The sequence below is a fragment of the Arvicola amphibius genome, chromosome 11 (assembly GCF_903992535.2).
Source record: "Arvicola amphibius chromosome 11, mArvAmp1.2, whole genome shotgun sequence".
NCBI classification, from domain to species: domain Eukaryota; kingdom Metazoa; phylum Chordata; class Mammalia; order Rodentia; family Cricetidae; genus Arvicola; species Arvicola amphibius.
The window spans coordinates 41,506,305-41,529,968 of record NC_052057.2 but is presented as its reverse complement, the minus strand read 5'-3'; the positions used below and the strand labels follow the sequence as shown (position 1 = coordinate 41,529,968).

Genomic DNA, 23,664 nt, shown 5'->3' with positions numbered 1-23,664 from the left:
TTGTTCTGGAACTGTTGTTCTCCAGTGATCTATCTTCGGCAGATGAAACAAAGTCAAAGAATTGAAACAAAGCCAAAGACTGGATTTGAAAACTAGGCCCCAGAAAGTATAATTACTAATTTTATAGGAACAAGTTCATGCTGTCCTAAATTAAGGCTAACTCAGTTTGTAAACTGGCATGCATTGATGAAAGGGTTGAAGGAAAAACACAGATTGCCAAATCTTTGAGGTAAAACTCCTCCAGGCCTGGGCTCTCCAGTGTGATGGTCACTGATCACGTGGCCACTGAGCGCTCCGGCTTTGGAAATTGAGACATGCTGCAAAAATTGTAAGAAGAGAAAAGGCTTTTAAGGCTTAATCCCAAAATATGCAAATTATCACACTGATCCTTTGTATTGAACACATGTTGAAATATCTTGGAAATGCTGAGTTAAATAAGATGAGTTATTGAAATTGTTTTTACTTGTTAATGACCAGTGAAGACTTTAATAGTGTAAAGGTATATTGAATATCTTAATGACCAGTGGAGACTTTTGTAGTGTAAAGGTATGATTGCATATATTAAGTGAAGACTTTAATAGTGTAAAAGTATTATTGCATATATTAAGTGAAGACTTTTATAGTGTAAAGGTATATTGAATATCTTAATGACCAGTGGAGACTTTTGTAGTGTAAAGGTATTATTGCATATATTAAGCAGCACTGCTGTAAGCTGCAGCTCTATAAACAAATCTAATTTTTATGATAGACAGAAAACCCATGTGCCCAAAGATTATGTCATGGAAAATGAGATTTGTTTTTATGAGACAAAATGGGCTTAGTGGGTACATTTCTCTCTGAAGGAGACATGAAAAAGTTTGATTTCGATAAATTTGGCCTCCTGGATGTTTAAATCAAGGTATACCCGACTCCTTTTTCCTCCAGAGCACAGTGTCTTAGAGCTGAGTTTCACATCTCTTCTGCCTAAAGGGTGATTTCCTTCCTACTCGACCTCCGTACTCTATCTGTTCTCCCTTCTTATCCCTCGATGGGAATCTAATTTTTCTCTGTGTAATAAGAGAGAAGGAGCAATGTCTTTAACTGGGAAAACATTCTCAAGGTGACTAAACATAACCTCACTTGGGTTCCTATCATCAACTTAAAATGATTGCCACACTGCCCACGTGTCAGATGGCATTGTCAGTTCCTTTCCCCACAAATGGATTAATTTTATACATCTAACTGCCCTGCCTAGAGAAAGTCTGACTGATCTTTAGATTAAGTCGAGGGTTTGGAGGCTGTATGGCTATGACAAGAAGAGCTACCATGGAGGATGGGGGTGTAGCCTGGTCAGGGCTGTTAGTACACAGATTCCCAAGGCCTGGTCAGGGCTGTTAGTACAAAGACACCTAAGGCCTGGTCAGGGGTGTCAGTACACAGACGCCTAAGGCCTGGTCAGGGCTGTTAGTACACAGACACCTAAGGCCCAGTCAGGGGTGTCAGTACACGGACACCTAAGGCCCAGTCAGGGCTGTTAGTACACGGATTCCCAAGGCCTGGTCAGGGCTGTCAGTACACGGATTCCCAAGGCCTGGTCAGGGCTGTCAGTACACAGATTCCCAAGGTCTGGTCAGGGCTGTTAGTACACAGATTCCCAAGGTCTGGTCAGGGCTGTTAGTACACGGACACCTAAGGCCCAGTCAGGGGTGTCAGTACATGGACACCTAAGGCCCAGTCAGGGCTGTTAGTACACGGATTCCCAAGGCCTGGTCAGGGCTGTCAGTACACGGATTCCCAAGGCCTGGTCAGGGCTGTCAGTACACAGATTCCCAAGGTCTGGTCAGGGCTGTTAGTACACGGACACCTAAGGCTCTCAGGTATCAGGGCAGGTGTAGCCAGGCTCTGAAGATAGACTGTTTAAGGGATGCTCCTTACTAGTCTGAGCCAGCTCACAGTCCATGTTATAGAATCCTCCACATGTCATCCCTATTTTGAAAGACAATGCATGAATCCTAACCTTGCTTGGAATTAATAAGCTATAAAGGAGTTCTATAACAAAATGATAAATGAAAACCTACCCCACAATTGACATACACTTCAAACCAGCGATGTCACATACAATAAGGGAGTTTTTGAATGCACAGATGCATATTTGTGCTGTTCCTGTAGACACAAAATAAGCTTAAAAATTCCCAATGCGTATTACTATATTATTTTACATCAACATTACAAATATGAGATTATCAGTTGTTTCTAGTTGATAGCTGCCCTGGTTTCATTTCTATTGCTGGGACAAACACCTCCCAGAAAAGAAGCCTGGGGGAGAAAGGAGTTTATCTGGTTTGCAAGTCCAGTTGCAGTGCATTATTGTAGGGAAGTCATGGCAGAACCTAGAACATTGCAACCACAGTCAAGAGGGGGAAGAACAGATATGCATTCTCGATTGCTTGCTCTTAGTTAGCTTCCTCCTTTCTTATACTAGTCAGGAGCCCCTGCGTAGGGAATGATGCGATCTACAGTAATCTGGGTGCATCTCAGTTAACAATCAGGACAGACCCCACTGGCATGCCCACACCCCAACCTGATCTTCGCAGGTGTTTCTAGGTAGTGTCAAGTTCACAGTTAAGACTGGGCCAGCATGCTCGCTTCATTGTTTTCACTATAAAAGTGATTCCTAAAGTGCTGCCATGCTTAAGCAACAGAGCATAGTAACAACCTAATGGGAAATGAGCAGTGTTGCAGGAATTCATATCTTGCATGCTTTTGATTAACTGGAATGCATTTTTGCTTTATTGTCGGTGTTTAGTATGTTGACACAGATTTTCACTCTATTTCTTCTAATGAAAAACCTAAGTGATAGATTTATTTGAAAATAAAGTTAAATTTTAGTCACAAAGTAAGTAATATGATTAGACAGTCTTATTTAAGCAACAGAATGTATTTAAAAGAAAAATATTTTCCAACCAGGCCATGACTTGGAAAAGAAGCAAGGAGGAGCTGGAATGAGGAAGGAGAAGGAGAAATGATGTTATTATATTATAATCTCACAAATAAACAAAATATTTTTAAGTAAAATATTTCCTCACAATTTGATTCAAATAGACTGCAAAATAAAATTTAATTTTTAAAAAAACATTAAAACTAGAGGACTTAAAATGGAACCAAGGCAAGGTACTTTCAGATAAAATAATAAGGTAGTAATCCATCAGAGCTGCTGGTGTCCCCTGCACCTGTGTGGCAGCGCCTGCTGATTGTGTCAACTCCAGTCTTAGTAGGTCACAATTCAATTGAAATCATTCAACTGAATATATGATTAACAATAAAATATAAAGGCTCAATTGTCCTTTGAATCCTGACTGATAAGGAAGCCCTTCATGCAAATCTACCTACCCCACCTCCTTTCTTCTGTACCCCCCGTTTCTGCGTCTTGGGAAGTATTTTCCCTCAAACTCTCCAGATGCAGGTTTCTGATTTAAAATAAAAAATGAGGTGAGGAGGTTGTGTCTTGTGGTGATTTTGCCCTGCCATTCACCTGTGTCCAGTTCTTCTCGCCAGTGCTGGTGGTGTCGGTCGCACACAAGCCTGAGTGAATGTCCACTGCTTTAGATGTTAATTCGTGGCATTCTTCCCTCTCAGCAGAAAACTAACAGCCTTGATAGCGTCACAAAATGCTGCTTAGGCGCCCCCATACTCCCCATCTAAAAGACACAGCCCTGGAAGGAAATGGACCTGCATGTCTGGGTCAAAGCTCTCTAGGAAGTCCCTAAGCATTTTGAAAGACCATTAATCTTACCATGGGTTGCTAGAATTCGGTATGAAGTCCAGGACACCCTCGTGATCATTCTGTTGTACAGTCAGCCAGTTTCACTACATAAAGCTGGTCAATATCTATTAAACCACTACTACAGGATGCAAAAAAAAAGATGCAATAAACTCCCTAATGCCATGACAGTTCTAGTCTAGTGAGAAGCAAAACATTAAAAGTAAGATGGTAGCACTACATAAGCACGGATGAGGTCATTCCAAAGGTGCTCACTCCGCTCCACTGAAGAAGGTCAAGGTGTGCCATTGTAGGGAAGCCATCAAAGTGTGCCATTGTAGGGGCTCCATCAAGGTGTGCCATTGTAGGGGTGCCATCAAGGTGTGCCTTTGTAGGGGTGGCATCAAGGTGTGCCATTGTGGGGTGCCATCAAGGTGTGCCATTGTGGGGTGCCATCAAGGTGTGTCATTGTAGGGGTATCATCAAGGTGTGCCATTGCAGGGGTGCCATCAAGGTTTACCATTGGAGGGGTGTCATCAAGGTGTGCCATTGTAGGGGCTCCATCAAGGTGTGCCACTGCAGGGGTTCCATCAAGGTGTGCTGTTGTAGGGTCTCCATCAAGGTGTTCCATTGTAGGGGCTCCATCAAGGTATGCCATTGTAGGGGTGCCATCAAGGTGTGCCATTGTAGGGGTGCCATCAAGGTGTGCCATTGTAAGGTCGCCATCAAGGTGTGCTGTTGTAGGGGTGTGTGAAAGACAAGTAAGCATCCATTACCATCATGGGGCTTGTTTTGCATGTGCTTGGATTGAAACTATAGCCTTGCACATGCTAGATACATATTCTCTCATGAGCTACATCCCCAACCACCTTTGAGCTGATGCAAATATTGAGAAGAGGCCACAGTCAGAGAAGAAACAGAAATGGAAAGATGTGAAGAGACTGAGACAAAACCTCACACCTAATGAAGTGGGCCTTTTAAAGTCAGCTATGATAGTTTGATTAATCTAAGGAGCTGATCTCAAAATTGCACCACCTGACTCTGTTATTAGCAAAGAATTAGAAATCTTTGATTCACATTTTAATAAAACCAATATGCTCTGTACCCAAAGTTTTAAATGACGGAAATTTATAAAGTGTTTTCAAACGAACAGAAGTAAATCTAAATGCCAATGAGCTCCATCCTGCCAATGAATGAGGAAGGAATACACAGCTCACAGTTTGAAAGTAAAGTTTAGCAGGATGGTTTGGGGATTCCATTCAACTTGAACCTTTTCTCTGTAACCAGAAAGATTCATTTATTTTTAGATCACCACAAGAAAAACAGTCCACTTGTTAAGAAAGAGAACGAGGGATGGGGAAAGCTGATCCTGTCTACACATTTAAAAAATACCACTGCCATGACTAAAACAATGTTCAATCTGTTTAATCAGAGTGTGCAAAATACACATTGTTGTGCCTTAAGTTTTTACCAAGCCATTGTCTCATTTGTCAGCCATTTCTCAAATACCTTTTGCATGAACTTACCCTACTAGAAGCTGTAAAGGCTATAACAGGCGAGCCGTGGCTGTGTCTAACTTCAGACCCTGTAGGGGGATCATCCTTTGTCTTCATGATGTCTCTTTCCTCATTGTTCACCTCTCCATCCAAGCCCAAGCTCTTTCTGACCCACTTTAATGGCTTTCATGCTCACTGTCATCTGGCCTTTCCTCTTCTTCACCTGGAAGCCTCGCCTCATCCCACTGCAGCAGGGCACCACCACACTGGTCCAGCCTGAGAAACGCTAACTCTAAAGGCTGTTGATGGTGCCCTCTTGTTTTGTGTCTCTGGAGTGAAACCTCAAGAATAACATAGGGATATGACATGACCATCACATGCTTCCATCAGTTCTGGAGTCAGCAGTGGTCAGAAACAGGACACTGGACACCGAAGAGACACCAGCCTTGCAGAGGCAGGGGCTAGAAGACTGGAGAGTCATGACTCTGCCGTGGATTTATTGAGATCTTTCTGAGACACTGTCCCCTGGTTCCCATTCCTCCGGTGCGCAGTGACTGAGAAGGCTATTGACTCTTCCTTCCTTCCTTCGGGGACTCCATCTGAAATTGGAATGAGTGACTCTGCAACACCAACAAAATCCTCTTGCCTTTTACAAGCATGCTGCCCTGACGAAAGCCCTTACTCGATAGTGCCGTTCACTCGTTTCTCCATTTAGATGTTGATACAAACAATAGTTTCTCTGGAATTCACCAAATAATACAAGGTGGTTTTTCAGCATTAAGAACTAAGAGTATCTACAGAAGTTGAATATCCTAATATCCTAAGCTATAGAAACTCAGGCCTGTTCTGCAACCATGTACACAGAATCAGGATCCAGGGATAAATCCTGAGCCCTTCATTGTTTTGGAAAAGGGAGGACCAGGGAACATTGCTTGTAATAGAATGTTTGTTTATCTATACTAAAATTGATACAGGTTTAGCATTCCTATTCTGAAATCAGTTCCAGTATGGAGCTATGAGTGGAAGCCTCTGGCTTTAGAGGTGGCAGCCAAAGCAGAGGCAGACACACAAAACTTATTACATAGACTTACCTTCAAGCATTGTGCAAGGTGTGTATGAAATACACATGAGCTTTGTGTTTAGACAAAGGTCCTGTCCCTAAGTCAGCCCTTATGTGTTCACAAACATTTCAAACCAAACACTATCTAAATTCTCCAAATCAAAATGTAAATGAAGAAATAACTCGTATTTTTTTAAATCAATATAAAGACAATTTAGTTATACATAGTTGCCTGTTTGTGAACTTAGACTTTCTTTAGATAAGTCCTGATTATTAAAGAGAGAGCTCTGGCATCATACGTAAATATGTAGACTTTTAAAGTCACAGTTGTGTTATGTCTCCTACATGTTAGCCAACAGGACCAGGGGCAGCTTGGTGAGCATAGGCCTGTTAGAGTATAGTGCAGTGCCGTGTTTGATGGTGACCGTCAGCCTCAGAAATCTTGGCACTGTGGAATCCACACCACATTCCACAGGGAAGGTTCATTTCATTAATTACTGAGGGTTCAAAGAGCAAATGTCATCACTACACCCAACATGATGGCTGGATCCTAGAAAGTGTACCCCGCACAAAGTTATACACAAATTGCCCATATGAGAACCAGATCCGGACGCAGAACCACCGGGGGTTGGTCATTTTGTCATTTTCTGTCATCTTACTTGCCTTGCCAATGATTTCAAGTTCATCTTCAGATCCTAAAATGGAATTTTATGTCAGAAAATATTTCGACTAATTCCTAAGCTTGATTTGTCCACAGTATTCTTAAAAACTCAAATGTCTCACCTAGAAACTTCAGGGAGCTCACAGACCCTTAAGACATAAAACTATTTCAAAATAAACAGCATGAGCAATAGCCAAGAGGAAAACAAAAAGCAAAACAGAAACAAAAGCAAAGGGATCAGAATTTCAGTTATAGACTAAAGGAACATCTTTTAAAACAATCAAACAAAAAAGGTCAAAACCCACCCCCACCTGATTTCCAGTAAAACGTGTCTTTGTACGTAGTAACATTAAAACTATCACTAACTGAAGACTAGTGGCGTTAACTTAAACACCAAAGTGATCTCTAAGGTATCCTTCACTAATATCCACAAATACATAGGAAAATCAAATGTTTAATTCTCCATGAAAAGCTCTAACGGAGACCTGAGGCTTGATGCACTGTAGCAACAACTGTGTGCTTGGGTGTCCAGTCGCTGATGACCATGAACTACTTTGATGACATTGATCCAGAGACATATTGACATGACAATGAGTGCAGTTCTATATTCCGACATTGATCCAGAGACACAATGACATGACAATTAGTGCAGTTCTATATTCCGACTTGGCAGTAGTCCAAAGTCCGTTGTTTCTTAATTTATGTTTCTTTTTTTTTTAAAAAGTAAAACCTTGACAGGTTCGTTATTAAAATTCTAGAGACTTTGAGGCACATCTTTTCTTGACCATGAGTGGAGCCAAACAGCTGTGCTTCTCCCAAGAAACCAAGACACCCAAGATAGTGATTAACTACTTGCGTCTATGTGTATTTTCTTTTAACTATAGAAAGTGTGGATTCAAAGAGAAGCAGTAAATAACTGGCCACTAACAGTAATTAGGAACATACTAAAATAGTTTTTGGTTAGAATTTTAAGTCTAACAAATTATTAAATTATAAAATTAATTAATGGAAAAACAGGATTATGCTTATAGGAATCTATTCCCATAGACTAAAGGTTTTCACAAACACCTACTACATGCCTAGACAGGTAATGCAATAATACTTTCTTATCTCAAATAATAGTTGTTATGTTCTCCAAAACCATGCTAAGGAAATGGGGGCTGGTTCTAGGTACCCTGAGCTTTTAAGAAAGGAACAAAAGTAGTGTTCATCTAACCAACAGCACAGGTCCGTGTGTGTGTGCATCTCACCCACCGACACCAAGTAGCTAGTCCTCATGAGAGTCCATCATCACGGAATGTAAAGCCCCTGTTTCAATGCTTTCTAAGACTTTTAGTTCAGATAGAGAGTGGCGTGAGCCCACAGCATCTATGATGGACCAGATGTCTTTTCTCATGTGCTGAAATCAGGTGACTAAGCCCCTCTAGGAGGGAGAGAAATGGGCTTTAGCTTTAATACTAAAGTTGGCTGCACCAAACATATATTAACAGTGCTGAAGGCTCATCCCCAGCCTGTGGTAATGTTTTGTTTTTCTCTATTGGCCCACCCCATTATTTTATTTCTGTTTGTGTTGATTTCGGTAGGGCTTGCTTGTCCTCTTGTGTTGCAGGGCTGTGTTTTCATTCAAATGCTTCCGCAGTTTAGCCGAGAAGCCCTTTGATGCCTGTGTTCATTTGTTCTCAGCTGGTGAATGAGCAACAAGAAAGCCGACCTCTTCTGAGCCCCTCCATCGATGACTTCCTCTGTGAAACCAAATCTGAGGCCATTGCAAAACCAGTAACGTCCAACACAGCCGGTAATTCCCTTCTAACTATGCTCGAGTGGGGTGTGCTTTACCCAGAGATGTTTGTATTTTTCCTCCAGGCGTTTTTCTAAAGAAGTGGGGAGGTGTGTTTATTTATTTGTGGGCGTGGGCATTTACATATTGAAACAGACCTATGGAGGGCATAGTAGAGCATAATAGAGCTCAGAGAGATGATTTGTTTCCACCGTGTGGGTCCCAGGGATGGAGCTCAGATTGTCAGAATTGGCATCAAGCACCTTTACCTACTGAGCCCTCTCACCACCCCTGCCTTCAGGCCTTTTAAGTGGTGGATGATTTTTACAATCAAGTGACTGGCCCTATACAATCCAAGATAAATTAATAAATGACTTTTGATTACCCAGGAAACAACACTGTATATTACCCAGTCAGCTTCTCTGGCCTTCAAGTATGTTGCTGTTCTCACTCAGTTTTTGGTGCACACAACTCTGCGTTGACCACCCTGCCTCTCAGAATCTGCCATGCTATAAAGGAAAGCTGCTATCTCAGAGGGAGGTTTTGCAACTTCAGCTTGATGGTCCAATTAGTTTTGAAAATATTTTCTGAAGCAAAAGTCCAGCCAAATAAAAATGTTGTGGTAGTCTTTCTGAATAGAGGTCAGTGATAATTAAAATACCCTGTGGGCATAGGATGTTGTAGGGCCATTTAAGTGTGGTCCTTGTTCTCTCTATAAATTACCTGAGCATTCAATTTGTACAAACCCTTCCTGGAACTAAGCATCCTCAGCAGAACACGCTCTTCTGCTCAGCGCTTGCTTGGCACGTATAGGGATGAGCACTCCATCACCATCAATCCAAGGAAAGACCGCCTCAGACCGATGGCAGGATCCACATTCCTCCAGCAGGGCTTCTTTTCACTTCTGCCTCATTGGGCCAACACTCCCTTTCAAAGGTGTGCTCTTCAAATAATGAGGAAAGTGTGGTGTTTCAGGATGGGAAATCAGAGATTATAGTGAGTGGGTGGGCGGTGCCAATTCTGAGAAGAGCCTGATCTCACACTTCCTTCTTACATTGGTCCCACTTTTCCACAGTGGCCTCCACTGGCAAGTGACTTACATTTTAACACTTGGAAGCCTAAGTGAAGAAAATCAGATAGGAAAAATAAGATGTTTTTCAAGGCTGCTGTAAATTACTATAGAGAGAGGATGCTGGCCGGAAGCCCGGGTGGAAGAAAGGCTGGGAGATCAAACCTCAGGCATTCTCCTCTGCATCGTGGGGCCAGCTATTGCTTTCTGTTGTCTATCCGGTAGCAATAGCTGAGCCTCACTCTCCATACATAAAAACAGCAGGATCCTTAACTTGTAAGTTACTCAAGGAGATGAAGGGAAGGAAGCCGTCTATGGATGTGCTGGCAGTGGTAAAGTCGAGCCCGGGAGGGAGGTCACACTGATTGATGTCAGGTGACAGCATTCTTGAATCTCTTTCTTTGTTACTTAATGTCATACCAAGTTATTGTTTTCTAAATCCAACTGTCACTTGGAGTGTTCATGCACACAGAATGGTGCTGGCTGTATTCTAAACAGGACATTAAAATAAATTCAACCATCAGATCCTTTTAATACTAACCTCTGACGCTGGGGTTCAGCCAGCTGAAACTGGAGAGCTAACCCAGAAAACACAGAGCCAGGATCTCTTAATTGTAGGCAATCCCACAAGAATCAGAAGCACTGAGGAAGCTCATTGTCACTTTTCAATTGAAGAAACTAAGCCCCTTCCAAGCAGCCAGCCCTGGGGGCTGGGAAGTGGCTCAGTCAGTAAACACTAGCTGTGTAGATGTAAGAACCTGTTCAGTCCCCAGAACTCTTGGGTTAAAAAGCTTGTGTTTACAATCCCAGCAATGGAAGGCAGATACAGGAGTCCCCTGGGGTTTGCTGGCCTGCCACAAGCTGAGAGAACAGTCACCAATCTCTAAGCCGCAGATCAAGGTGCTGGCTGGACACACTCCTGCAGGTTCTTGGGAAGACATTGTTACCACCTCTGATCCTTCCTATTGGTCTATCGGATGTGACACATGACTCCAGGTGGGATTTTATCTGTGTGCAGATGGCATCGATCTCTCGGTCTACACACCTACCTGTGTCCAAATTCCCTCTTTACATGAGAACATCTGTCATCCCGGGATTGTGTCCTGGCCTCCAAACAGCCTCATCTTTAGTCACATTTCCAATAAGGTCATTTTCCAAAGTACGGGGGCTTCTACCTCTGAACAAGGGGTGGAGCGCCATTCAATCCGTAATGCAATATTCTGAATCTTTTCTGCCATACAGTGATTTCCAGTCACCCTATGTTGGACACTTGGTTTTACAAGCTTAGAAATATATCTCAAGGCAAAACTCGCTATATTTTTAAATCCCTACAGAATGTGGTTCTTATGAAAATCAATACAAAGAAAACAATGTAGGAAGCATTTTTCCAAAGTGGCAAATTTTTTCTCTAACAAATTTTAAAAGAATATATCTTTAGATTTATTGTTAATAATAGAAAAAATAATTATGTACCTATGATTTTTTTTCTATACTGGGAATTGAACCCAAATCTCATACATACTGAGCTGTTTTCCCCACCTTCTTTTTCCTTTTTTATATCTTGAAACACATTCTCACTAAAATATCCAGGCTGACCTTGAACCCACAGCACATGGTGATCCACCTACTTCCCAAGTAGCTGAGATTACAGACTTCGGCCTCAGACTCAACAAGACCCTTGATTTAAAAGAGCAGATACATGGATATTATACACAGGCTGATAACGACAAGTGTTCTGGAAGCCACTGAACAACAATCTAATCTAAGTGATTAGATTGCCATAAATGTAGCATGACAAAATTTGCAATATTCTGCGCTGTAATTTAACAACTCTAACGTATGTTAGAATGCAGGACAGGTTCTTTCTCAGAGATCACTACGAGAAGCTGCGGTCCTTGCTTGTGATTTCTGACACTAGGGAGGGATCGAGTCATTAGACCAACAGTTAGAAAGGGCTGCCAATGGGAAGCCAAAGCACTTAGGAGGTATTTCCTTGCACTTGTGTGCACACATGTGCACACTCTGACACACACAGCTGAAAGCCAATGGTCCTCGTACTCTCACTTTGCACACAAAAGCACTGAGACCCAAACGTCCATGTGTCTAGGAGAATGTTTTCACTTTAGTCTAGAAGTCAACAAAGCACCAGCTTCTGTGCTCAGGCACGCCCGCTTTGGACCGCCGGAGGAGCTGCAAGCCCTTGACTCTAAGCCTCAACTACTGCACCCTACACATAACAACACGCTGTCCCCCAGACTCCAGAGGCTGCCCCAACCTTCTCTGCTTTTAAAGTTGTCATCCTAGGGGACTCTCGGCTTCAAAGCCACTCGATCTCTAAGACACTGCTTCCAGTAAATGGGCAGTAAGTAAGGCCTTTGCCTAGGCGAGGTTCTAGCTTCATCTTTACAGAAAAAAACAATGACAGCATGTAGAACAAACACAGGAAGGGCCCAGGGTACTCCAGAGTGGACAGGTGTGACTGGCCAGTTTGAATTTTCCATTCACTCATTCAGAAACAAAGATTAATTAAAACCCGCCAGCTACTATTTTGTAGCAAAAGTACTTTCAATTTATAAGTTCACAATGCCTAGAAAATTTGCTTCTAAAAAGTAAGTCTAGGGGCAAGAGGCTATTTCTTAAATGTTTGTACAATGGAAAAGGCGTTTGGAGCATTCTTTCCATCATAAGGAAGTCTCATTGGTCTAGAGTCCTTGCCATTCCAATAGTGTCTAGAAGTTTCATTTAACCGCTCAGTGAATAGGAAGTATATGGAGTCCTGTCTTGACTGCCTGCCAGGCTTAAATTTGGCTCAGAAGCCAATTGACTCGGTTCTAGGAGCCTCTTTCCACCCACTTTGTTTCTAACTCACCACGCACTCCTCTCCTCAAGCCCTTTGAAAGTGGTTCCCATCTTCTCGAGAAAACTCAGCGACAACAAAATGACCCCTCAGGCCATTCGTGACAAATTCACCTCATAGATTCCTCTGTGTAGACAAAATCCTTGTCTCTTCTTGTTTTGTCCTCAGGAACATTTCTTTTTTTCTCTGTGTGTGTAGATTTGATTGTGGCTTGAAACAGAACAGAACAAGAAAACAGGAACACTAAATAAGAAAGAGGGATCTGTTACAATTTGGCCCTTCAAAAATAGAAAGTGTGTGTGTATGTGTATGTGTCTGTGTGTGTGTTTGTGTCTCTGTGTGTGTGTCTGTGTCTGTGTGTGTCTGTGTTTCTGTGTGTGTTTGTGTGTATGTCTTTGTGTGTGTTTGTGTGTGTGTGTGTGTGTGTGTGTGTGTGTGTGTGTGTGTGTGTGTGTGTGTGTGTGAACAGTGGTGGGAATAAACCCAGGGGCTCATAAATGCCAGGCAAACTCTCCACAACCATGCTGTCCCCTCCTCTGCCTGAAATAATATTTACTGAGTGAGGACTTAGAATAAGTCTGGCACTTTGTGTCCACTGGATCGTCTATTCTCCATTCCACCCTTCTAAGGGACTATTGATTCTCCATTTTCAGATGCAGAAACTCAGAGCTCAGGCTGCTCAAGAAACTTCCCTCTAGGCACATCAGACACATGGTGATTGGGGAATCAAGTTTGACTCACACACCAGAGACTCCCCTGAGGAGGGCTAGCTCATGTATATGTTCAGGCAGACTGTGCGTGACTAAAGAACAGGCCTAGTGAGCTCAGTGGAGCCCTGGCTCTGCCAAGGGGACCACCAAGTGGGAAGCAGATGGGATGGGACTGATCTCCACCCAGAGGACGACTTGTGATTGGGGAATGTGCTGTAGTGGTTGCTCTAGACTGCAGGGGAGATCAACAAAGGGGCAGCTCTACTCCCATTTTTGCCTCGCCTAACTGGAGGGAAGAGTTTGAGGAAGGCACTGGCTTATCAGGTGGGTGCTCAGCCTCTCTAGCCCCAAAGCAAGGAAGAGCTGGAGGGAGGAATTGTGTCTCCTTTCTGTTCCATTTCTCAGGAAGGGCTAGTTAAATACAAGTTGGCCTATACTGGAAAAAGAAACAGATTCAAAGCTGACCTTATTCATTCTGGTTTTGCAAAGGAACATGCTATTATTTCTGCCTTCATTGAAATCAACCTACTAGGAAATAAAAGTGTAACCAGTTTAGAGCTGGCTATGCCGGAATAAAAGCTGGCATAGTAAATGTCAAGAAGTAAGCATGCGTACCTGCTCACCAACTGCATTATATAACCCATCTCTAGTGAGCCCCGGGCAGCATGTGATTTTCCAACCAAACTGCCTAATTCATGAAGTCTACGTGCATTGTCCCTTTTCTGGAAAAGCCAAAATCGAAATCAAACCTTCTCTAGAAATTAATCAGAATAGAGCTACTGCACCTGAACGGAGGTTCATTTTATTTTTGTCCTAAACTTTCTCACTGCGGGGGTGGGTCGAGGTGAGGTTTGCCTGGTCTTAGCCTCGGGGACACACAGCCAGCTTCCCAGCCTCACAATCCTCCCCCGTCAATGATGAGAGGCTTGAGTTGCTGACTCTAATTCATCCTATCAATATAGGGGCTCTATGCACCCAACTAACACACAAGACTACTGAGGGCTGAAGAGGTACCTCAGTTGGTAAAGTGGTTGGCTTCTAAGGACAAAGCTCTCAGTTCCATCCTCAGAAACCATGCTTAAAGAAAGAAAAGAAAAAAGGAAGGGCATGGTGGTTTGACTCTAGCTCTTGGAGGGCAGAGACAGGCAGGTCTTGAGGGCTCATAGGCCAACCAGACTAACCTACTTGTCCAGTTCCTGGCCGGTGAAGGACATTGTCTCAAAAAACAAAGCAAACAGCACCTAAGCACAAAACCTAAAGTTGTCTCTGACCCTACACACACACACACACACACACACACACACACACACACACAGACACACACAGATACACACACAGAGAGACACACACACATACACCTTTGAACATGCATACACACATACATACATAAGTACAAAAATAAATAGATAAATAATAATAACTATAGGAAGTAAATGGACTTCTCTAACCTTCTGTCTTTCATAGTGTTAACAACTGGCTTGGATCTCCTGGACCTGAGTGAACCCGTCTCTCAAACCCAAACCAAAGGCAAGAAATCAGAGTCCTCATCAAAGAGCTCATCCCTCAAGAAGAAAGCCGATGGCTCTGACCTCATCAGTGGGGACAGCGAGCAGAGGGCCCAGGCTCTGCGGGGCCCGGAGACATCATCCTTAGACTTAGGTAAGGTGAAGGTTTGCAGCAGCTGTGGCTTGTCTTGTCGGTACCAATGTGGCAGTCGAGTTCAGGATGACTTTCAGAGAGTAAACATGGGAATGGGAAAGATAAAGTTCTGGGAACTGGGAAGGGGGTAGCTTCTTTTGTGCTTGGACTGAGTAGCCGTGGGGGCTCCGCTTCAGAAAAGTGATGTTGATTCATTCACGTATGTCTTCCTCCTACTGGGCTGAGCTTGTGATGGATGCCAGGCATCTCTCTAGGCCCAGGAGCTGAAATTGCAGGAAAATGTGGACCCTACTCTCTCTCAGTTTAGAGCAAGAGAGAAACAAGGGGGACAAATAAGAGCAGCACAGGACTTGGGGACATCCAGACAAAACATTCCTAAGACAATATCCAGGATGATGGTGATAGCTGGACGCCTCTCTGCTGGATGCCGTAGCCAGGAACTACACAGCAGCGCCTACATGGTTGATCACGTTACTAAAACTCTGAAATCTGTGAAAATGGGGTTGAAATTTTAACTGATCCAAGATCTTATAGCTGGAGGTGCACACCTGGCCCTAGTCAACTCCCAAGCTCAACTTTAATCAGCACACTCGACATTCCTCCTACGAAAGGACAGTTAAGGCCTCAGTTCGTGCAACCAGGAAATCAAGAAAAAATCAATCATGCATGTGCGCATGTGTGTGCGTGTGCGTGTGCATGTGTATGCATGCATCTGTACATCAGGCAAATACATGCAGATTCATAAAACTACCTTTAGAAATTAATTTTACTTTAGTGCTTCAACTAGAAATGCAACCCAGTTTATCTTAGCCTTGTCGTCTTTAGCTGCCTATGATTTAATTCATTTTCATGCACCCTTAAGAAAATAAATGTTGGCCTTGGGTCTCCTAATCGATCTCTTTTCTATGTGCGCCCACATGGTTGGCCCTGGGCTTTCTCTTCCACTTTCTTCTTCCTCAGTAGACATTCAAACACAACTGGAAAAATGGGATGATGTCAAGCTTCATGGGGACCGGACAAGCAAGGGCCACCTCCTGGCAGAAAGAAAGTCATGCTCGTCGCGGACCGGGTCCAAAGAGCTCCTGTGGTAAGGTGTCCTGAGACTGCAGTTTACACTGACTGAGCGGGGGTGCCCTTTGTGTCTGGGAAGGGTCAGGGGGCTCAGTTAATCCAGAAACCCGAGATCCTGAATAATAACCTTCCATATGTTAGCATTTCCACAAACCACTTTGACTAAATTGTAAAAAATAAATAAAATTTTAAAAATAAAAAGAAAATGCAAAAATGTGTAGCTGAGCTATCAGCTAACAGTACTGTGTGTGTGTGTGTGTGTGTGAGAGAGAGAGAGAGAGAGAGAGAGAGAGGCAGTCAGTGGTTCCTGGCTACACAGCTTTTCTGCTCTCTCAATCACACCCATAGGCTGATCTGATCGAGACAATTCGTCAACTGAGGGTCCCTTCTCCAGGTGACTCTAGTTTGTGTTAAGTTGAAGAAAAATGACCAGAACACCAGTTTTTAAAGATTTGAAAAGGGCAGTCTCCTGTTTCTGTCTCCTTTGCCCTGTTACATATCCCTACATGATGGCAAACCAAATGCATAGAGCTCTGTCTATGAACTGTCTCCAACCAGATCATTACACAATTTTTCATAAATATGAAATTTCCTATGTGAAAAAATGGCATCGTGTTCATTTCCTCTTTACCCATGGTTCATCTGGACTCTCAGTTACAAAAGAAAGAAAGAAGGAAAAAAGAAAGAAAGAAAGAAATTGAGAAAGAAAGAGAAAGGGAGGAGGGATAAAGAGAAAGAAAAAGGAAAAAGGAGAGAGAGGGATGGAGGGGGAGGAGAGAGAGAAAGAGAGGGCGAGAGAGAGCTGTAGGGAGGGAGGGAGGGAGGAAGGAAGGAAGGAGGGAAGGAAGAGAAAAAAGAGGAGAGAAAAAGAGAGAGAAAGAGAAAGAAAAAGGAGAGAGAGGGCGGGATGAGAGAGAGAAAGGAAGGAAGGAAGGAAGAAAGGGAAGGAGGAAAGGAGGGAGGGAGGGAAGGAGGGAGGGAGGAAGGGAGGGAGGGAAGGAGGGAGGGAGCGGAGGGGTAACTTCTATCTAGCAGACATCCATAGTAGCTGTTTAAATTCTGGAAGTGGCAATTATGAAGGAAACTTACAGAAGTTTACTTCTGTCGGAGTTCTGCCCAAAGCCTGGTTCCTGCTGGGTTTCTGGTTGAGCTTGTTCTTGCTGTGCACAAATGGCTTCAATGTCTCATTGCAGGTCCTCAGAACACAGATCTCAGCCAGAACTGAGCTCCGGGAAGAGTGCCCTCAACTCCGAGTTGGCCTCCGAGTTGGAACTTGTGGCTCCGGCACAGGTAACAAAAGCAAATCTTAGGAAACCAGTCTGCTCTAGCAGGAACTGCACCGTAAATATTTTATTTAAATTTTGCACAGAAAGTTTGAAGTGTTTTTCCAAACTTTGCATTGCAAAGTGTGTTCTCACCCCATGGCTGTCTCGGTGCTTAGAATAACTGTATACAGTTCCATATATTTGGCTGGAAAACGTGCTAATGAATTCACTGTGTACTTAGCACATTTTCCTTGTGCTGCCATTGACTGTCCCATTATTTGGCAATACAAAAATCTGTTCTAGTATTAGCACAACTTACGTAATAGAACACAAAGAAGAGGAAATTACACCCTGTGTATTCATTCACATCCGTGCCCTGTAAAGTAAGAGACTATACCAGTATTCTGTCACATTAAAATAGATTTATGCCAAGGATTATATTACTCCAGCACCAGCAGTAATGGTAACCATAATGTGAGCTACATAATAAGTGCCCAGTACAGAGAACCATAGAGACTTACTGAGTGTGTGTGTGTGTGTGTGTGTGTGTGTGTGTGTGTGTGTGTGTGTGTTATATCTAATACTCGGTAATCCTGTGTGTTACTTAAGTTGCATTATAAAGTCATGGGAGCCTGTCAGTCTCAGTAAACTCAAGCATGGCTGCTAGGGTTCAATAGCAGGAGAAATAGAATGTGTATCCTATCTAACTGTCCACTGCTAGCCCCTGGGCTCCTCACAGGCTTCATTATGGCCGCTTACCTCTCCTACGGTTCCGAAAGAAACAATGGCAGTCTCTGAGTCCCTGGGCATGTGGGCATGAAGGGCCTTACCCGTCAACCACAAAGATTGTCCAAGAACCGTGTGTGCGTATCCCCGTCTTCAACCATCCAACTGCAGTGAAACTAAATATGGAAGAAAATGAGCAGAAGAAAGGTTCTTAAATTTGTCACATCGCAGGTTGTGGCTCACGGGGAAATCTAGATCTCAAGTGAAATAAGGAGATAATTGGAGCTGCAGAGCTAACTCAGCAGCAGGAGCATGCGCTACGCTTGCACAGGACCTACGTTTAGTTCCCAGGACCCATGCTGGGCATCTCACAACATCCTGTAGGACCTGCTCTCGGGGAGTCAACTTCCTCTTCTGACCCCACAGGCGACCCCCCACACATACACATCTACACATAAATAAAAATAAAATAGATATCTCAAAAATAAAAGGATAATTATGATAGCAGTGGGTATTATTGTTGGCTGTCAGAGTTTCCTATGTAAATTAGCTGGTTTGGGCCTGAAGGAAGGCAGAGCAAGGCAAGCTCCACCTTGACCTCATCGTACAGACAGGGAAACAGAGAAATGAAGAAAGTTATCTGTGAACTCACACTAGAAAGTGGGACAGAGAAGAACCCAGAAATTTAGTGATGATGGGACTCTGGGAACTTCCTAAGTCACCATTCACCTCACACATTCATCACCCTTGGCAGAAAGGACTTGGCTGATCCCAGGCTACAGTTGATCCCAGGCTACAGTTGATCTCGGGCTACAGTTGATCCCAGGCTACAGTTGATCCCAGGCTACAGTTGATCCCAGGCTACAGTTGATCCCAGGCTACAGTTGATCCCAGGCTACAGCTGATCCCAGGCTACAGCTGATCCCAGGCTACAGTTGATCCCAGGCTACAGTTGATCCCAGGCTACAGCTCTCTTCCTGAACACATCACCCCACAGACATTAATGAATTGCAAGCGTTTCATGAAATATGAATTTTTGGTGCTCATTTTAAATGTATCTTCTTAAGAGAAAAATGGCAGCCTGCATTAGAAAAGCCGCATTCGTAAGTGCACGAACGAACTTGCTTTCATCTGCTGCCGTCCGTGGGACGGTGAAATGTGGTAGCGAAACAGGGAGAGACTTGGCACAGGTGGGCCACTCTCAAGCTGGACCAGAGGAACAGGTGGGGACCCCAGTTGTCATAGAAACCCACAACGCATTTATCTTATTATCCCAATGACTACTAGTCTCCTGCTGGTCCATTAATTCCGTCCCACCAACTGTCCTGTTTACCCCCACGCCAACACGGTGCACTTTGGAAAATGGTTTTCAGCTTCCTCATGTTATTGTCCAAAACACACCTTCCAGTGTATCCTGAGAGTCCTCTGCCCAGGTGAATCTCAAAGATACTAAGTACTCCTCTGTCACATCGGCAGACCCTGTATGTTTATGGATAAGACTTGTCAAAAAAAACATACTCTCCTAGTTTCGATTCTAATTCATAGAAAATTAGGAGATGTTCACAGGCTTGCTGCTATACCTGAAAAACAGAGTCATTGAAACAAAGCAAGAAGAGACTAGATAGATAGATAGATAGATAGATAGATAGATAGATAGATAGATAGATAGATAGATAGATGATAGATAGATAGATAGATAGATAGATAGATAGATAGATAGATAGATAGATGATAGAGAGAGAGAGAGATATGATAGATATGATGAAAACAAGAGGAGACTATTGGGATGTGGCTCATCAAAGCTCTTGTTTTGTAAACATGAGGACCTGAGTTCCCTGTAGGGGGGAAAAACTGGGTGTGATGGCACACACTTACAATACCAGCACAGGAGAGGTCGAAATAGGGAGAGCTCTGAGGCTCACTGCTCAGTCAGCCTAGCCTAACTGACAAGTAGCAGGCCAAAGAGGAATGTGCCTCAAAGAACAAGGCATGTGGAACCTGAGGGATGACACCTGAGGGAGGACCCCGGAGGTAGACCCCTAGTCACCACATGCACACACTTATGAGTGTGCACATGCGTACACACACAATACTGTTAGGAATACGCTACTCACCACTGCCTGGCCTCTGTGTGGAGATACAGAGGGATTATAATGAAGAGAGAACAACATTTCATATCACGTCCAACTCACAAGTCACTCTGACCATCCGACTCAGCAGAGCCCACTCCAGGCTCACCCAGATGTCCCACAGGAAAACCAGGGGAATGGTTTCCTCTCCCTCAAACCAACATAAATCATCCCAGGCTCAACAGGTGACTCAACAGGTGGGGGGCTATGTACAAACCTCATTTACAAATCACAAAGAAAATGGGAATGCATAACATGAAAACTTAGTTTTCTCATTTTCTTTTCAAGGTGGGAAAGAGAGAGAGTATGGAGTAGTCTCAAATGGTGACCTGAATAGAAAACTCAGAGGAGTTACATGGTTGCTTGGTACTCAAGGACAGTGATTCTTGACACTTGACAGAAATTATATCATTGCCATTCTATAGATGTAACTGCTTAAAGAGATCATATGATTTGAAAAGTTATTTTAAAGCATTTGAAGATGTGAATAAAACACAGAAGGAAAAGCTGTAAAATTGCCTTTTCCCATCTGGGTGCGGTATCTCTGGGTGAGGCAAAGGAAGAGAATGCAGCTTCTTCAGCAGACGAGGTCCAGACAGCTCCCTCCCCATTCACACACTGGAGGTTCCACCACGGGTTCAAGCCTCAGCTTCACTGGCATGAGCTGCAGCAGGCACTCCAGATTCGGGTCATCGTCACACAGCTGGCAGATGACCATTCCAGCCACGTGGAGCTTTGCCATGGGTCATCACTGCCTTCAGAGTTTCTCAGTAAAGTGTGCAATGCCCACTGCTTACTTTAGTTTGCATATGATCTCCATTTCACATTAAATAATAAAAATTGTTTCCCAAAAGTGGCCTATCTAAGGAGGAGAAAAGTCAGGATTCAAGTTATACCTGTTAAAATCTGTGAACATTGTTCCCAACCCCAGAAGATCCCCTAGTGCCAGCCACTGCATGCTGCTCGCCTGAAGAACTCATAAGCCATTGTTACACTTATTATCTCAAAACTCAATTATTATTTAATTCTGTTAGGTTAACACGAGTTGAACAATGCTCAAGAATATCTGTTACTTTCTTATAGAAAATTCGTAAGACAATTAGAATTTTCATACAACTAATTCTCCTCCCAAATTCGTCACCTTATTTTTAGAAAAGCTGCTGGCTCCCAACTCAGTTCAACAGATACACTTGGGTGTCTGCTGTCCTTACAGCCATAAGTGAGGTGGTTAGTGGGACACATGGGTTAGGTTATAAGATTCATTTAGAGGAATCCAAGTGTCACACCACAGAGATCCTGCACACCCATGTTATTGAATAACTCGTCAGGGTAGCCAAGTTCTGGACTCCCCCAGATCTCCAGAGCACAAGTGAGAAAATGCGGCACCTATGCACCAGAGAGTGTCATCAAGCCACTAAGGAAGGGGACCATAGATCCTTTCAGGAAAATCACGCTAAGTGAGATAAGCCAGGCTCAGAAAGACGTGTCTCTTATGTGTAGAATCTAGACGTAAGAAAAAAACATTTGAAAGGAGACGGGGAACTCTTTGAGAAGAGAAAGGAGGCTGGTGGTGGGTGGGTGGTGAGAGACAGGATCCAGCAGTAGGGGAGAGAATGAGATCAGATGGTCTAGGCACTTAAGAGATGCTCAGCAGTTAAAAGTGTGCACTGCTCTTGAAGAGGATCTGTTTGGTTCCCAACACCCTGTAGCTCCAGCTGAGGGCCTCTGGACTCCATAGATACCTGCAGTCATGCTGGGGGCACACACACACATGCACACAGGCATGCATGCACACACGCACACGCACACACCACTTGAAATTAAAATCTTTTAAAATGTACACTATACACATGTATAAATGGGAATGTCTACTGGGATTGAGGGCAGGGCCCATCAGTAGGGCAGAGATGAGCTGGGATAGTGTGGGCTATGGGTAGGGATTTGGGAAGCAGAATCTAGGAAGTGGGCAGTTCGGTTAGCAGGGTCACTCAACTGTTCTGGTTGGTGTGGTATAGTTGTTTTTTGTTTTTTTTATTACTCTTTGGGGGCCCACCACCCAGCTCCCACATAAATAGACAAGGACTTATTCTTATCTGTAAATGTCCTGCCTTAGCGTGGCATGTTTCTAGCCAGCTTTTCTTAAATTAGCCTGTATATCTTTTGCCTCTGGTCTTTTACTTTTCTCTACTCTCTATATCTTTCTTTCCTTCTTTCTCCATGGCTGGTTGGGTGGCTGGGTGGCTGTGTAGCTGCCCCTGACATCTTTCTCTCAAACTCCTTTTCTCCCTCCCCCCCTTCTCTAGATTTCTCCTCCTATTTAGTCTCTGCCCACCAGACCCATCTATTTCTCTCTCCTGCCTAGTTATTGGCCATTCGGCTCTTTATTAGACCAATCAGGTGTTTTAGGCAAGCAAAGGATCACAGCTTCACAGAGTTAAACAAATGCAACAGAAAAGAATGCAACACATGTTTGCATCATTGAACAAATATTCCACAGCATAAGTGCATGTAACACATCTACAACTAATATTTCACAACAGTGCGACCTGCACCTGGAAGTCTGCTGGATTGGGGACAGGACTGGTATGGGTTGGGCAGTCAGCTGGGATGAATGTAGCCTGTGCCTGAGTAGCAAAATGAATCCCACTCTTTTGTACAGTGAATATATACTGATAAAATAGATTAGGCATGTACTCAAAGGAGCATTAGAAAATAATTCAATCCAACACTCTTTAAATACTCATTGTTCTGTCCATTGGAGGATAGTTGAGGGGTTGTATCTAATCTTCTTCTTCTTGATGCCACATAATAATGAGTATTGGGAAGGAAGAAAGCAAGCATGGGAGAGAAGAACTAAGAAGTGAGGGAAAGAAGGACAGAAATCTGAAACATCATTTTCAACATGAGAAATCGGCACAAGAGGGAATTCGCAACAAGTATTTATCAGGAGTAAATCAGAAAACCTAACCAGAAGGAGAAACAATACCAGATTTAACAACAGAAGTAGACTCTTGAGAACAATTAAAACAGAATCACACAGGCTTTTCTCTGGGTCATGTTTAAGTGGTTTTGGTGCTTGTTTCTTGATGTGTATGAAAATACGCTGGTCGTCTCTTTTCAAAATCAGCGCTTTCTCGCCTTGATGTTTGGCATGGAATTTCACAGCAGAATGGACACGGTGACCATGTTCTGCCACACTCTGAGGCAAGGAATGTTCCCTTACACATGATGCACACCTTTGGGGCTTGCATCCTGTATGACAAATGCCCACTGACTAAGAATCAAAAGCCTTTGATTGTTTCAGTGAGTCTGGTGTTTAAATGCTCCGAGAACCCATGCTGTCTCCATTAACTATCACACAAAAGTGCTGTAACACAAAACTGTTAGTGAAGGCACTACCTAAATGGTAACAGAAGCCAGGTTTGACAGAACATTTGCTATGTAT

The 23,664-nt window shown here is 43.4% G+C and overlaps 1 protein-coding gene across 6 annotated transcripts in view; it reads left to right on the top strand.

Moving 5' to 3' along the window:
• The window catches only part of Pex5l (peroxisomal biogenesis factor 5 like), a 138,554-nt gene that overhangs the window by 68,920 nt on the left and 45,970 nt on the right, over positions 1-23,664 (top strand). For 3 of the 6 annotated variants that reach the window (XM_038347640.1, XM_038347639.1, XM_038347636.1), the window contains 4 exons: positions 8,640-8,751; positions 14,834-15,028; positions 15,992-16,115; positions 17,293-17,389. In XM_038347640.1, the coding sequence (XP_038203568.1) occupies positions 8,640-8,751; positions 14,834-15,028; positions 15,992-16,115; positions 17,293-17,389 (528 nt within the window). Of the gene's footprint in view, positions 1-8,639; positions 8,752-14,833; positions 15,029-15,988; positions 16,116-17,292; positions 17,390-23,664 lie in introns of all 6 variants that reach the window. The other 3 variants (XM_038347641.1, XM_038347638.1, XM_038347637.1) reach the window with 2 other exon arrangements.